General features: G+C 42.7%; 1 protein-coding gene across 19 annotated transcripts in view; it reads left to right on the top strand.

Moving 5' to 3' along the window:
- TSPAN4 (tetraspanin 4) overlaps positions 1–14901 on the top strand; it is a 469335-nt gene that overhangs the window by 256521 nt on the left and 197913 nt on the right. For 17 of the 19 annotated variants that reach the window (XR_012042902.1, XM_072863719.1, XM_072863720.1 and 14 more), the window contains one exon: positions 3397–3476. The exons of 1 other annotated variant lie outside the window; for it this stretch is intronic. Coding sequence is in view for 17 of the 18 variants with exons in the window: in XM_072863709.1 (XP_072719810.1) it covers positions 3397–3476 (80 nt within the window). In the remaining variant the exon portion in view is untranslated. Of the gene's footprint in view, positions 1–2740; positions 2763–3396; positions 3477–14901 lie in introns of those variants that run through there. One more of the 19 variants, XM_072863723.1, reaches the window with a different exon arrangement.

Raw genomic sequence — 14901 nt, 5'->3', positions numbered from 1 at the left:
CTTTTCCCCAGTTCCTGTGCAGGGTCTTACTCCTTCATATAAGCATGTCATCCAAGCTGTGGTTAGCCTTCCGGTGCAATGTTGCTATCTCAAGGATTTCCTATTTAGGCTAGCGACTCTGACTGGGTTTCCTAGCGTGGAAGATTTAATAAAAGAATGATTCTGGAGCTGTATAATGTCTGTATCCCAGATGACTCTGTTTCTAATTAGCTGTTTATATTGGCATGACAAAGAAGAACAGTGACGACTTGAGAGCTAAATTTTGCACTAAAGTGCCTTTGAAAAGTTGTCATTTCAGTGAGGTGTGCTAAGGGATGGTGGTGAAAGGAGGCTGGGGTAAAAGTACCCTTTATTGTAAGGGTCGTGTGGGACCTCTGCCTTCCTCATGTGTTTTTCTGCATCTGTCTGAAATGTACCCACTGTGTGTTGATGTTTAATATTTTTTTATTTAAAAGCAGCATTTAGAAACTCTCCCTTCTACCTTAGATCTTGGCTTTGTAAATTATTCCACCTATATTAAGGACTGAATTCTCTTGGGAATTGATGATTTCTTGCCTTAAGGAAAGGTGAAATCAAGTGATTTCTACCTCTTTTCTTATCCAGATAGCAGTAAGTGAGCTGCTTTGGAGCCTTCATATGTCTAGTTTACAGTAGATATGCCAAACTGGTCTCTGTTACGTGCTTGCGATACCTTGGGTGCCCTTGTTAAATAATGATTATCTGACTTGATACTGTTTCAACATAATCTGTGTACAGAGCTGTACCCAGTTTTTCTTTTTACCATTTAATATGGAGCTTTGTGCATAGCCATTTCTGTATACTGGCAGGGGACATAGAAAATATTTGAATCACCTTTGGGTTTCCATTGCCAAACTGGTCTAGTTGCCATACAGACAAGGAGGAAGATTGCAGGCAGAACCGTTTGGTGCCGTGGTAAAAATAAATGGTGTATTGGAAACTCAGACCGAGAACAGATCTGCTTGCATGGAACCATCTTTATGTCCTAGGAAAGGAGGACTCCTTTCTGGGGACAGAGTTTATACTGTGCAGGAAAGAGAGGGAGGAAGAGTAGAAGAGTGAGCTCCATCGTAGCTATGAAGTATCTCTGTTCTTAGAGGTAGGGAAATTAAAAAGTGGAAAAGTTGTAAGTCATCCAAAGTTGTTGAAACAGATGGCGCAGGAGTTATTACCCTTGTGTTTTGTGCTCAAGTTCTTTCTAAAGCTTGCACCAGGTATGCCCAGTGTATTTATAGTTTGCGGAGGAAATGAAGGAAAATGATTAGACTCTAGTTTTGCAGTTTGTAAATTAACAGAATTAGAGGGTAGTTTGCGAGGGTCAACTGCTCAGGCTATGTGCAAAACCAGCTCATTTTACTTCTGCTAATTTGTTCTTTAATTAATTGGTGCCTCTGTCTCTTGATTTGTGCTGAGACTGGCAAGATGCTTCATGCAAGAAACCTGTTTTCATCCTGATTAATTCTCTGCTGGGGCAGGCCTTTTAAAAAATATTAGCCAGCCATCTTCTCACTTAGCTCCAGGAGCTTACAGTCAAAATCATAAGGCAGACAGAGGATGAGAGAAGGAAGGCAGAGACAGGCCGTCCCGTTTTACAGATAAGGAAGCAGCACATACGGAGACAAAGTGAGTTACTCCCACAGGGAATTTAGGGCAAAGATGGTAAATGAGTCTTGCTTTCCTGAGTGTTAATACTGTAATTACCACAGGTTCAGTCAGACTTTTCCTTTCTGAAAGAGTTGTGTGTGGCAGATTTTCAACTCTTTACTGCCTGTGGGAGTAGCCAGATTTTAGGGAAGTGCTCCCCAATGTATGGAGCATGATGCCAATCAGTGACTTATCTGATGGGGAGAGAGGCTGCTAGAGAAGCAAATGAGCTGGCCATACATTTTGCTGAGTGATGATTCCATGGGACTGAGTGAATTAGGAAAATCCTGGTGATGCATCTGCAATGAAACAAACAAGCTTTCTGGCAAGGGAAACTGGGCCTGTTCTGACTCCGCTCCCCCCAAAACATCCCGAACGCTTATGTGTAAGAAATTTTTACAGCAGTTACTTATTCCCATTTCTTTCGGATACACTGCCTGTGTATCCGGGCAGCCTTTTTAAAGCCAACTGCACGTCAGGCTCGATCTCCGTGCGGTTACTCCGTGCTAAGAGTTTCGGAGCGGGGGGGACGGGACCGCGGGCGGGCAGAGCCGGGCGGCCCCGAGACCTGCCCCAGGCGGGGGCTCCTGCCGCCCTCCCCGCCTGCGCTCCCGCCCGGCTGAGGCAGCGCCCGCCGCATCCCGAAACCGAGGGGCGGCTTATTGCAAAGGTGGTGGTGGCGGCGGGGGGGTGCCGGAGGGCTGCGAGAGGGGTAGGGAGGACAGGGGTAGGGAGAGCTGCCCAGGGCGAGGCGGCCCCTTCTTCTGCCTCGGCGGGAGGCGTGGGGCCGGGCCGGGGCGCGGCGATGCGGGCGGGCGGGGAGCGCGATTGGCGCGGAGCCTCGGAGGAGTGGCGGCCGCGCTGAGAATGGAGCTCCGTGGCTGGCTTGCCACAGGCTCCCTCCGCATGAAGGGGATCCGGGGATCCTTAAAGTGAGCCGAGCGTCTCGGGGCAGAGCAATGTGGCAAAGAGGAAAGGGCCACGGGAGCTGCTTGCCTTTTGGATAATTCCTGCCCTTGCCCACGAGTCTTGTGCAGCGGCACCCTCTTGTCTGTGTGTGGGATGTGGAGCTGGGGTTTTATATGGCATTTGCCATCCAAGTGAGGTCACACTTCCTTTTTTTAAAATTCATTGTTTTGGGTACAGTATATCTATCTCTCTTTTTTTCTTCTCTGGTAGTGGGGTGGGCCGGGAGGGACGATTGTGACACCGGAGGGAATGTTTACTTGTGCAGAAGTCTTTCTCATGTGGAAGCACGCTGCTCCCTAACTCCTGGCTAAGCAGACTTCAGTTCACCAACTTTGCTGCCGTACAGCACATGTAACTCCTTGACAGGATGGCAGACAAAAGAACAGCTGGTGCAAAGCAATAGGGGATTCGTAGCAAGGAGGAGGAAAGAAAAGTCACAAACCTTTCACCCGCACTATTGACATCCGACGATTGTGAGAGCAGCAGTTGTGACAGGACGAGCTGAAGCCACCATGCGCAGGTCTAGCACCGATGAGTCGACCTATCACAGGAGCCCTTCCCTGGACAGCAAGGATTACAGTTTCCCAAATGGCGCCTTTCGTCGCTACAGCAGCATGTATGGTGGCCAGTTTGGGGCTGCCAGCAACTCTTTTTTTGGATTCCACACCAACCCAGGCCCTAAGGCCACCAAGGCTAAGTACACGTCCCCCAAGGGAAACAAGTACGTTGTCTTTTACCTGGATCTCTCATTTATTTTTCTCCTAGAACTGAAGAGGTGCAGCATGGCTCACAACTGCCTGCAGTGTATCAAGTACCTAATGTTTGTCTTCAACCTTCTCTTCTGGGTGAGTACATGTTTGAAACTGCGAGACGGTTGCATTTATGTCTGTTTACTAAGATGGAAGGTAAACTTGTTGCTGCTTTTAAACTGAGAAGTTTAAACTTGGAAGTTGAACAAAGTGGTGCCTAGGCTACCCTTTCAGTGGCCTCATTAATTTGTGTGGAGAACCTACTGAGGGTTTCCTTCACCCTCTTATTTCCTGGACTTCAGCTGTGTTTCAAAACTGTGACGATACAAGGCAAAGGAGTGTGTTTATAGAGGCCAGTTGCATGAATGCCTTAATCACTTTGTTCCAGTGAGAGCCGTACACTCCTTTTGTTGCCCTGATCTTTCATTCTTGCATGTGCTTGCCTCAAAAGTCATGCATAGTCTTAGAAATCACTGAGACCATTCATGATTTAAGGTCAAGCACATTCTTACATCCATTGCTGATTGCAGATGGCACACTTGGTACATGACAACATTAAAGCCTGTATCAGGGACCTCCAGGTTATTGTTCTCTGTCCCAGTCAGTGATGGGTCCTAGCATTGCCATTCCCTCCTGAAGACATAGCTCTGAAGGGTGGAGGGAGACCAGAGCCCTCCTCGCTTCTTTTGGGGCTGCTACTCTGTGGTGAGAGCTTATCAAATAACTGAGGCATGTGTGTGTCAGCAGGACACAGTGATGGGACATATGGGCGTGCATCTCCGCATCATCTTTTTAATAAATGAGGTGGCTGTCAACAGCAGGGTGGTTGGGCGTTTCACTGCCATGAAATGGAGCATAGGCTGTAGACGGAGACTAAAGCAGCTCAGTGGGGGGGTTCAGGCTACAGGACTGTTTGCCCTGTAAAAAAGGGAGTAGCATGATTGCTAGGGGAGGGGAGGAAGTGATTTCTAGTTCGAAGTCTCCCATCCAGATTCATATGTGGGAGTGTCTGTTGCGAGGTCCTCAGGAGGTGCCTTGAAATGCCTTGTTCTTCCAGAGTGGTTTGTTAACATGCTGAGGGAAATAAGGGGTATTGTGAAGTGACACCACTTCTGTCCTGGCACTTAAGGAGGGGAGGGGGTGTGTGTTTGCAGTTGGATGTTATCACGTCCATATTACTGATTGTCTGTGCTCTCATGAATTGTTGGAGGTACACGGAGGGCTGTGAGTGAGATGGAAAGAGCTGTTCTCTAGTGTGCGCTGCTGTACAGCTGTTTAAAACAAGGCATGCTGCAGTGCTGGTGCATCAGAAAACACAAAGTGCAGGCAACTTCTGCTGACCTGAGTCATACCAAGGAGTCAGGGTGTCATAAACTATTCAAGTCCACTGAATTGGCATGGTACTAACCTGAGCTATGAAACACAAGAAGAGTGTTCTCTTTATACCCTAGATAAGCTGGTAGAAAGAGTGTTGGTTAAGACTGCAGTCTGTCTTTCAACTCTGACTCTGATTGCTTCTGCATTCCTAAATATTGCCTAATATTTATTGCAGCTTACTCCAGACCTTTCTGGAAAAGACAAACACTATCTTTCTTGCTCTTTTAAGCCTTGTGCCTCTACTGATTGTCCGTGGTCAAGATTATAGCACTGACAGCTAGTTGAAGCGTGTGCTAGAGAAATGTAATAGGATGCTGATGTTAATAGCTCTTTTCAGGACTATGCATGGCACTGCCACAAAGGATACTCACTGCATTCTGATTCCTTTTACAATATTCATCTTCCACTAGAGCATATGCATATGATAAGAAGAGGTACTACTGCACATAATGTGTGTGTATTTACAAAGGCAAGATGGCACATAATAATAAATCTTTATCATGCTTTTCAGTAGGAAAGCCTTAATCCTTTGAGAGAGCAAGAGAGCAGGAAAGGTGGTCTTTCCCCTGAAACAGTCAAAGTGATTCTCAAATGCTTGGAGGGAGAGAAAAGACAGGGGTCTCAAAGAGAGAATAATGATATGTCAACTGGGCTCTTCGTGAACTAAAGTATACGAGCAGGGGAGTGGGTGGTGTCAAATACTGCAGCATGATTTGTTTTGTTTCCCTTTCACATGCTACCTTCACAGCAGGAGTGATTGATGATGATCATGTCCAAATGAGGTTTGCACAGCATGTAGTTATAACAGATGCAGCTCTTCACCTTCTCACAGTGGACAAAGTAACTAAAAAGAGATGATTTTAAAAAGCACTGGCTTAAGCTGACTTATCTTTAGTAAAAGCAGAAAAAAATTTCCATTTCTAGTGATCAAAAATCTTGGAATGATTAAAAGTTGATGATGCTACTGTTTTGTTTTTCAAGTTATTGTCAGTTATCTGTCATGTTTTACTTTGTGAAATTAAAGGAGAAACATCTCTGCAAGAAGACAGGATTTCTCTTTGCATACATGCTCACGGAAGTTTTGCTGTCTCCACCTTTCCCCTCCACCCTTCTCTAGGTAGTTGGTTAGTGACAGACAATAGTTAGTAGGAAGAGGAATTATTTTTCATGCTTTGACCTCCAAATAAAAACTGCAGTTATTTCCATGTATAGAGAGCAGTCATTGCGTTAAATTACTTAAATGCTTATTGTAGGTTGTTCCTGCTTTTTATTCTGTTGTGAGCTTTGATTTCCTTCAGAAATCATATTTTCATTTTCTTGTTCCTGTTCCTATTCATTAACTCCAGTCCATTTTGTGCATCCCTACAGCCTGTTTCCCAGTACTTTCAGCTATCTTTCCCACAGCATGGCAGAAAAATAGTCCTCAGCCCTGTGCAACTATAGTGGGATTGGTGCTGCATTTCTGAGGAAAAGATCCTTTTCCTATAAGTCTGGTGAATTTATAGGAAACAAAATCTCAGAGACCACGTTGCTTTTAAATGTTCCTGGCAAGCTTTATTGGATTAGGTGCTGCGTTCATACTGTAAAATTTTTAAAAGCAGTCATGTAACTGTGAAAACAGAGCACATTCCTTGTCCCCTTTCTGACGGCTGAAGAGAACACAAAGCTCCTTCACAAATGTCAGAGGCTGAGGTGCCTTGTCAGTGTTGGTGCTGAATCAGTCTATTGGTACAGCAGACCAGCAGCTATTAATGTAGAGAAAAAATCTGATATTCCTAGAATAGCTCTATTCTCCATGAAGAGTCCAGCACAAATTGCTCTTGGTGCATTTGCAACTACTCTGGGGTATTAAAGTACTGAAACATGGACAAAACATTATTAGACAGCAGCGCTGCCGCTCCAATGGGAATTGCCATTCAGAGGCCATTTCCTGGAATATTGCCAGATGCAGAGGAGCCTTCATTGTATCACTGCACTGGTTTGTAAGCTCCTGAAATAACTTCTGTCACCTGATACATAATACTTGCCTGACTTCATTCATTTTTATGGACTTCAGTTTTCTTTTGTTGAATTGCTGAACCCTCGAGACTAAAGATCACCTCAGATGATCGCAAAGCAGAATATTTTTATTTCATAATGAAATATTTGTATTTCACTGTGAAATACCCAAGGAAGAACATTTGTTTTCCACATTCTGTCCTCCAAACATCCAGAGTTTCTTTATGACAGTCAGTAAAATGAACTGTTTTCCTTCTGTGCTTGTAATACGAGGCTCTGCTTGCCTTCTCTTCTTTTTTTTTTGTTAAAAAAAGGTAGGATATATCCTAAGGGCTGAGAGAGTGCTATAGAAGGAAAAATGTCATCTCCTTAATCCCCCTTCACTTATGCCAGCATTCCCATTTTCTTTGACTTCTAACTCCCAAACCTCCAAGACTCAAAAAAGGAAATGCACAGAACTGTACTTGTGTTTCCAGTGGCTCTTGCTTTCCTTAAGAGACCCTGTGCTAGAGAAAACTAGCTAGATTGGTAGTGATTTGCCCATAAAATAACTGAATACCTATATCTGACTCTTCAGGTAATGCTTTAAACAATAGAAAAATGCAGTAAAGCACAGGAATTGCAAAATGCTGTTGTTAGAAGACTAGTTATAGAGAGGAGACAGCAACAAAAAGAAAGGAGACAGAAGTTTATTATTTATCAAACTTACCATTAATCATTTCTATGCATGTGTCTCATTTTCATTGTTAAAACATACTAAAGTTGTATGTACTATAAAGAAGTCAAAGTCTTCAAAATGGTATACGAAGACTCTAATTCTAGCGGGTAGGCTCCCAAAGACCCAGCGGAATATTCTCTTGTAGCTTGAAAACTTGGGAGTTGCCATCTGCTGGACACACTATGGCTGGGATGAGCAGCTGGAGCTCTGCTTTCCGCCTTCGACCCTAAAGAGATGAGTCAAAGCACTTTGTTTTGCTTTTTCATCTATATAAAATTCCCAACTGATACAGCCCTGAGAATGTGTATCTTGGCTTCTGAGACACAAAGTGTAAATCGGAACTGTATGGAAACACAGAGCCAAGGAAGTAGCAGGTAGCACTAGTGAATGCACTAGGATCTGTGTGGAAAAAAACGAGAACCTATTTAATCTGATTCCAGGGACCAGCTGTGGGTCTCTTGCTCTGGCTTTGCTGCTGTTGATGGCTTGTGGACCACAGTTTGGGAAGCTCTGCACTAATGAGTACTGCTGGCCTGGTGCACTAGTGATACTTCCAGCAGTCAATCTTTATTACCTGGATGTAATTGGAAGGAAGGAGGGGAGGTAATGAAAATGAGAAATCCCTCATTACTGGCATAATTTTCTTTCCTTGCACTTCAACTTCAGTGGCACAGGTATGTCTTGTAAGAACTATGCAAATGTTTATAATATCTGGAAGTCTGAGTGTGCAGGGCAGCTGGAAAAAGGAACAGCTTGATCTGAAAATGCTCCATGGGGCACTGGATGGTCTTTGAGTGATCCTGGCCAAATTTGGCTAGAGGGTGGAGCAGAGGGATGTCTCTTCATTTCTTTGTACCTTGTTGGGAAACCATCTGATATTATTAGCTTGAGAGGAGAGCTGTTAGCTGAGCTTATTCCCAAAGCTGGGGAATTTTGTGAGAGAAGCAGCTGATTTCATTGAATTGGATTCCTTGTCCTTCATCTGCATCCTCCATCAGTCAGCTGAATGAGATTGATGGCTAAAACAGCCAGAAACTCTACAGGTTGTTAGTGGCTAAGGACAGCAATCATTTTGTAGTTATACTTGGCTGCAGTCTTAAGTTGGTGGAAAATATGTTACCAATAGAGCGGTAAGCCATTTTAAAAGCAGGCCCACCATCTCATCATCATTATTTGTGCACGTTCTCCTCTGATGGGCAAGGGCTGCCAGTCATCCCATGTAGCTGAGCTGCTCAGTTGGAGCTGCTGCATGCTGTTCTGCAGGGAAGACAGTCACATGTCTACCAGTTGGGTGGTGCTCTGAGAAGACAGTTTGATTAGAGATAATACAGGCTGTGCATTTTCATTTTCATATGTATAACAGGTGGATAATCTATGACAAAAATTTGATTAAACAGCAATACAGACTTTGCTTCTGTGTAATTAAAACATGGGAAGTTTACCCCAGAATGTCATTTTCTGTAACTGCCTTCGAGTATCTGATTCTCATTTGTTACCTACCTCCTCCTGAAACTCCTCAGTCTGATTGACATCTTATCTCTGCCTCTGACTTTGTGAGGGCTCTCTGAGGATGTATTTTTAAGAAGCATTGCTTTTAAAGAAAGGAGAGTCATTTGATATGGGAATTACAGACTTCAAAAAATGGTATTTCTGTGAGAAGCAGAACTATTGAGGGCTGATATCAAGTGTGAGAGGGAGATGATTGTATTACCTGATGTCTGATTTACATGGGCACCAATTAGAGCTTTTCCCATAGCGGTGCCATTCATACAGTCTCTTTCCTGTGTGGATTCTGATGTCTAATAGGGGTTGAGGATCATGCTGGAGTCTTGTCTCACAGTGAAGGCATTGTTAAGGGTTACATTTGCTACCTGAATGGGTACCTTCTGAAAACCTTTAGGAAGTTAATGACTTTGAAAGGGTGCATATCTGTCAAATCAGGCTAACAGTGACAAATGGACTCACGAGTTATTTGTGGGATACTCAGCCAACACAGTTCAATTCCATAATCTTCTTTTCCTTAGGAAACCAGGCTCAGAAGGCTCTTAATAGAGGAGAAAAAAATTGCCTTAAAGTTGACTATGTAATAGATACCATCTTCAAAGTGCTTGCTGTGGGCCAGTTTCTGCTTCCATTACTCATGAGAAAGAGTAGCTTCATTGCTTTAGGTGGGTCTGCTAACATATTGATATGCTTTTGGCCATGACTTTTAGCAAGGACTAAGCACCTCTCCTTATAAGTTTTGTTGTCAAGTATATCCACTGTACCTAATTCAGACTTATTGGTAGTACAAAAAACTGAGGAAACCCATCAGTGAATAAACCCACAGGATATGGTATGTTGCAGTTGTGTAGAAACTGGCCTTTTTAAAGCAATGAGTGAAGTGGCTGCAAACATTATTCCCTCTTCTGGACAATGACAGATACCCAATCTGTTGCAGCTAATACTTTGAACTATACAAGGAAGACAAAAGGCAGGTGAGATAATTTCTGTCATTATTCCTCCTCCTCCATATCTTGTCTTGAAGATTGTTGAAGGCTAGCCAGTGCTTCTTTCTTACATATGATTTCTCATCATGGGGGCTATGATCAAAGTCAGAGTAACTGCCACAACATACGCTGTCACCTCACAGTTCACTCTGCCCATGTATTAGATCCTTTTCACCCTCTTTGGGCCTTTATTTTAGAATATTAACCTTTTGGCCAGGGTATTGTTTGCAACCCTGTACCCACAGAGTATCTAGAAGAATAAAATCGCAGTCTCAGTTTGTCTCCAGACACTACTGTTTCAAACGTGATTAGCTATTAATACTGCTATGTGATTTATTTATTTAGAACATAACTTTTGGCTAAGGTAGCAAATCTGTACAAGTTACTATATGAATAATATACAGTATCTATATAAAATATATAAAGACACTTCTCTCTGGTATTTATAGTGTAAAGTGAGACTGCTAGGTCAAAAATGAAATGTGGAGTTGGATGGCATGACTTCTGCATACTCATGCAGATTGGAGACAGTAAATTGTATTTCTTAGTACTGTCCTGTAATTGTTTGTCCAGGAAATGTTAAACCATCACAAGATGCAACAGAAATAAATGAAATTGAAATTGCAGTCTGTAATTACTGTCATACTGTAATGCATCTTAAATCTTAAGTCTTCAACAGAAAAACACCCTCCAAAAAACCCTCCCAACCTGCTTCAAGTGTGAATGCACGCAGAACCTTATAATTTAACATGATTCAACTGAGGCTTGTTCTAAAGATGCCATACATTTGAAATAGTAGTTTGGATGAGACAGAAGGTTGATGTACAAGGACAAATGACCAGAATGACTGGGTCTTGTAAGTTTTTATACACAGACTTTCAAGACTTTTGAGTGTTTTGTTGGGGTTTTTTGTTTGGCTTTTTTCTGCTTGCTTTTCCAGGTTGGTCATATAGCCCTTTTTATTCTTTCCTTGGCCACGATACCTTTGTTTGTTCTCAAGTACTTTCAAAATAGTGCAGCAGCAGCTATTGCTCTATTTCATCTTATTTTTGGAGTCCCTCTGAGCTCTATACGCTTTAGGGGTGGCTCTGAATCCAGATCAGCTTGATCCATACTGGATTATTAGATTATTACTTTGTCTATTCTTGTTTCTGCTCTGCACATTATGCCATACTTGATTATCTGCTCTTCTTACAAGCATCTTCATGTTTTCACCCCAATCCATCCTTTACAGGAAAGTCCTGGTTACTAAAGCTTCCCTTTCCCCTCCAGCTGTATTTTGTAAGCTCCTTTTTGAGAAAATCATCCGCTGTGATGCCTGTAAACACTGCATCTGATGACTGTGAAATGATATTGATTTACTAGTGCTGATTTTGCTTATTACACGTGTTTGTTGCACATGCTGATTAATCTGTGCTGGCTCTTATTTAATGCTTTTCCTCCTCCAGCACCCCATACTTACACATTTCTTTACATGAGGTGTCCAGGGAGGAACTTTTTTTCTGTATATCATTCCTGGCTCTATCAATGGGGACTTTGATAATGTAGAAGACTCTGGATATAACTTACAGTGGGAGTGAGCTTTCTTGGCTTCTGCTTGTAGTCATTAGTAGATGCTTTGTTGGTAAAACTACCAAGTGTCTGTTCCCACTCCATTCAAATAGACAGCCGTCTTCCCCCTGCGCCTAACAGGATTTAGTTTGAGACGTGGAGAACAAGGAAAACTGCTGTGAGGAAGGGAAACCCAACCAACCACCTGCCCTTCATGCAGATGTCAGTTTGCACTTTATTTTTCCATGTGAAGTTCACTTTCTTTTTCCCTACATGGCTTTTCTTTGTCACAGTGACAAACTTTAATGATCAAACAGCTAGCACAGGGTGCAATACTTGGAATTAAACAACTTAATTCTCTTATTTAAAACAGGCTTAGCACTTAGGAGCAAAAATCTCATTGACTTAACAAATGACTGTGTGGCAGGCCCACGGTGGGATTACAAAGCCTTCGTGTAAACTGCAGTTACAAGAGCAAAATTGTGCTCGTGCCAAGAAACCTTGTTTTGTTCAGAGGACTGGTGTAGACTGTAATGGCAAAAAGTGCTTTTGCTAGTATTAGTTGTTCCCCCAGTAGGGGCTTTGCTGGTATAACCTGCTGACAATTTTTTTTTTTTAGCCCACAAGGCTTAAGAGCAGTGATTCTCTCTCTGTGCTGCTGTTGGACAGCACTGGACCCGAAGAGGCAGAATGGAGCCGGGTAAAGGGAAGGTGAATGTTGGCTGCAGGAAATGAGATTTTGTTGTTGCTCAGTGGCTGTAGGCTTAAACTATGCAACAGTACGAGGAGGTGCTACCATTGTGAGCTGTGAGCAAGGTGCTTCCCCGAGGTGCAGAAAGAAGGGGTGAGAGCTTTATCTCTAAGGAAAGACAGCAGCCAGCAGCTGCTGTGGCAAAATTAGATAGTGGCTCTAGCTTGTTTTACACCTCCTTCTTCCTTCTTTAATTGTCAGTTGTTTTGCGCTTGCTGTCTACACAATATTTAGAAGGGAGAGCACAGAGAAGGAGTTAGATTCTCAGTTCATTCACTTCTCTACAAGCACCAAGACCAGGTACCTCTTTGTGCTGCTATGCTTGGAAAGGCTCATCTGATGGCTTCCTCCATAGGAGACAATCTCGTGAGCTTCAGACCTTCTAAGGGGTTTTTCCCCTTCCACGTTGTGGTCTCCCAGTAGTGATACTTGCAATTTCTGGTCTTGTCACAGTTCCTGTCACAACCTGGGAGTCACCTGTAGTAGCAGCAAGGGTACAAGTCTCCTTGGGAAACACCATACATGAGCATGTTTGGTTCTATTGAGCATCTGGATTTTTCTCTAGGTCATCTTACTATAGAGCATTTCTGTGACATTGCTGAAGTTCATTATTCCCTCAGTATTCACCACTGGCTATTATGAAGGTATATACTGGGTAAGATGGACTTAAGGCTCTTTTATAAAACATAAACCAGAGCTCCAGTTTGTCCTGAACCACTTAAGTGTTCAAAAAAACCATCTTGGTTGTCTTTCCATAAGAATTTTTTAACATCTCCTCACCCCGCCCCTGGTGGAAACTACACTTTTAGATATGGTTATTCATGGGCATTTTATTACATTACTTTTTTCTAAAGTTCCTCTACAAATTGACCTTAAGTTATATCCTATCTGCCACATTGCTCCTGTCAAGTTTGTAAACGTTTGTGCATTGCCTGCATATCGGCCAATTGAAAATTCGTACTCTTGTTTTGTAAGTGACATTTATCCAGGGTTGTAGCACAAATTGTTTACTTATGTCTGAATAAATCTTTTCACTAATCCATTTGCGGTAGCGTGGGAAGGAGCTGAGGTGACATGTTTTATACCATTTTCTTCAACAAAACAACTGGAACTCTGGACGTGAATCGAGTTCCACTGCCACTTCCAATCTGTTACGAGCTCCCATCCTCAAAGGCCAGAGTTTTTAACACATACACCATCTGCTTTGTACTTGTTATATCCATGCAGAATACTTGGTTGTTTTAGAATGACTTTGCAAACTAAAATAAAGAACCCAAAAATGGTCTAATGCATCCTATGTACACATGCTGCCACTACTAAAGGATACACTGAAGTATCTTTGGGCATGAAAAAGCAGATGTTGTTTTGTTGTTTATTCATGGGTCACTCCACGACCTCCAACCATGAGACTTTTTCACTTTTGTAGTGTACTAGTACTTTTCTGATGTTCACAAGCCCCAAACTGTGTAGCAGTAACAGTCTGGTTCAAAAAAGGAGGCAACCTTTAGAGCTCTTTGGCTGGTCTTTCAGTGCAAAGAAAACCAGGAACAATTTGAGTGTGCATGAGTCCATTCATTGTAGCCATATGTATTATCACCAGTAAGAGCTATTTTTTCAGGTTTTCGTTGTTCCATGTCTTTTGACAGTGGTGGGATTCAGTTTGTACAGGGGAGAACATGCTGATTGTATCTTGTGCTGCTTTGGTGCCCTTGCCCTCCTCTCCCAATGGTGGATGTGATAAGGGATCTCTATTTGCATCTTGGTTGGTGTGTTAAAGCTCGGTGTCACAGCAAGGAGCACCCAGGCATACTACTCCTCTTTATAGTCAGGCTGTTGCCTACCTGGTGCTCCTTACTATGGAAAGCTGAAACTAAAGGTATATACAATCACAGTGTTTCTGGTAGCCAAAGTGGGAAGTGTCTTTAACACATCAGGCTAAACTCTTGCATCCCTTTTCCACGTCAGCATCGCTGCGTTCTGCAAAGATGTGATAACCTAGCAGCATAACGACAGGCCTTTCAGGGGGATCATATGGCAGGTAAAATTACTGCTCCGGTGCTACAGGGAGGTCTCGGGTTCAAATCAGAAGCAAAGAAACAGCGTAGCGAGTTAGGATCTATTTATTTGAAATAAGCATCATTGAAATCCCTTGTGTAATTTATGACAACTTCCATTTGTATTCCTTGGGTAAACTCACTCAGAACCTGAAATATATTTACCATGCTCTTATCAGTCTGTCTTCTTGAATATGCTCTTGTGTGTTAGTTACAACCCGTATCCCTTCTCACTCTCCAATTTCCATTTGTAAATAGGTTTTAGGTAGATAATTCTTGGAGAAAAATCAACTAACAATCACTGAGAAAAACGTCCTGTTCCTAAGGAGAGCGTCTATCTCCCCTTATGGTACTGGTTAAATTGTAATCCTGAAAAAACACAGGCTGGACATTCCCATTTTTTTCCACTGCTGACACTAAAGGGATGCTTCATTACACTAGTAAAACCTTAGATGAAATTCTGGCATTTTCTAAGTACTGAATTTCTCTCTGCCTTCATTTCTCAGCAAATACTTCATAGGCTTTTCAAAATTAAGGAACTGATCCTTCTTCAAGCACAGGTTCTGTTTTCCTTTGCTTTCTT

The sequence above is a fragment of the Ciconia boyciana genome, chromosome 6 (assembly GCF_034638445.1).
Source record: "Ciconia boyciana chromosome 6, ASM3463844v1, whole genome shotgun sequence".
NCBI lineage: Eukaryota > Metazoa > Chordata > Aves > Ciconiiformes > Ciconiidae > Ciconia > Ciconia boyciana.
The sequence above is the reverse complement of the archived record's forward strand: the minus strand, read 5'-3'. Positions and strand labels throughout refer to the sequence as shown.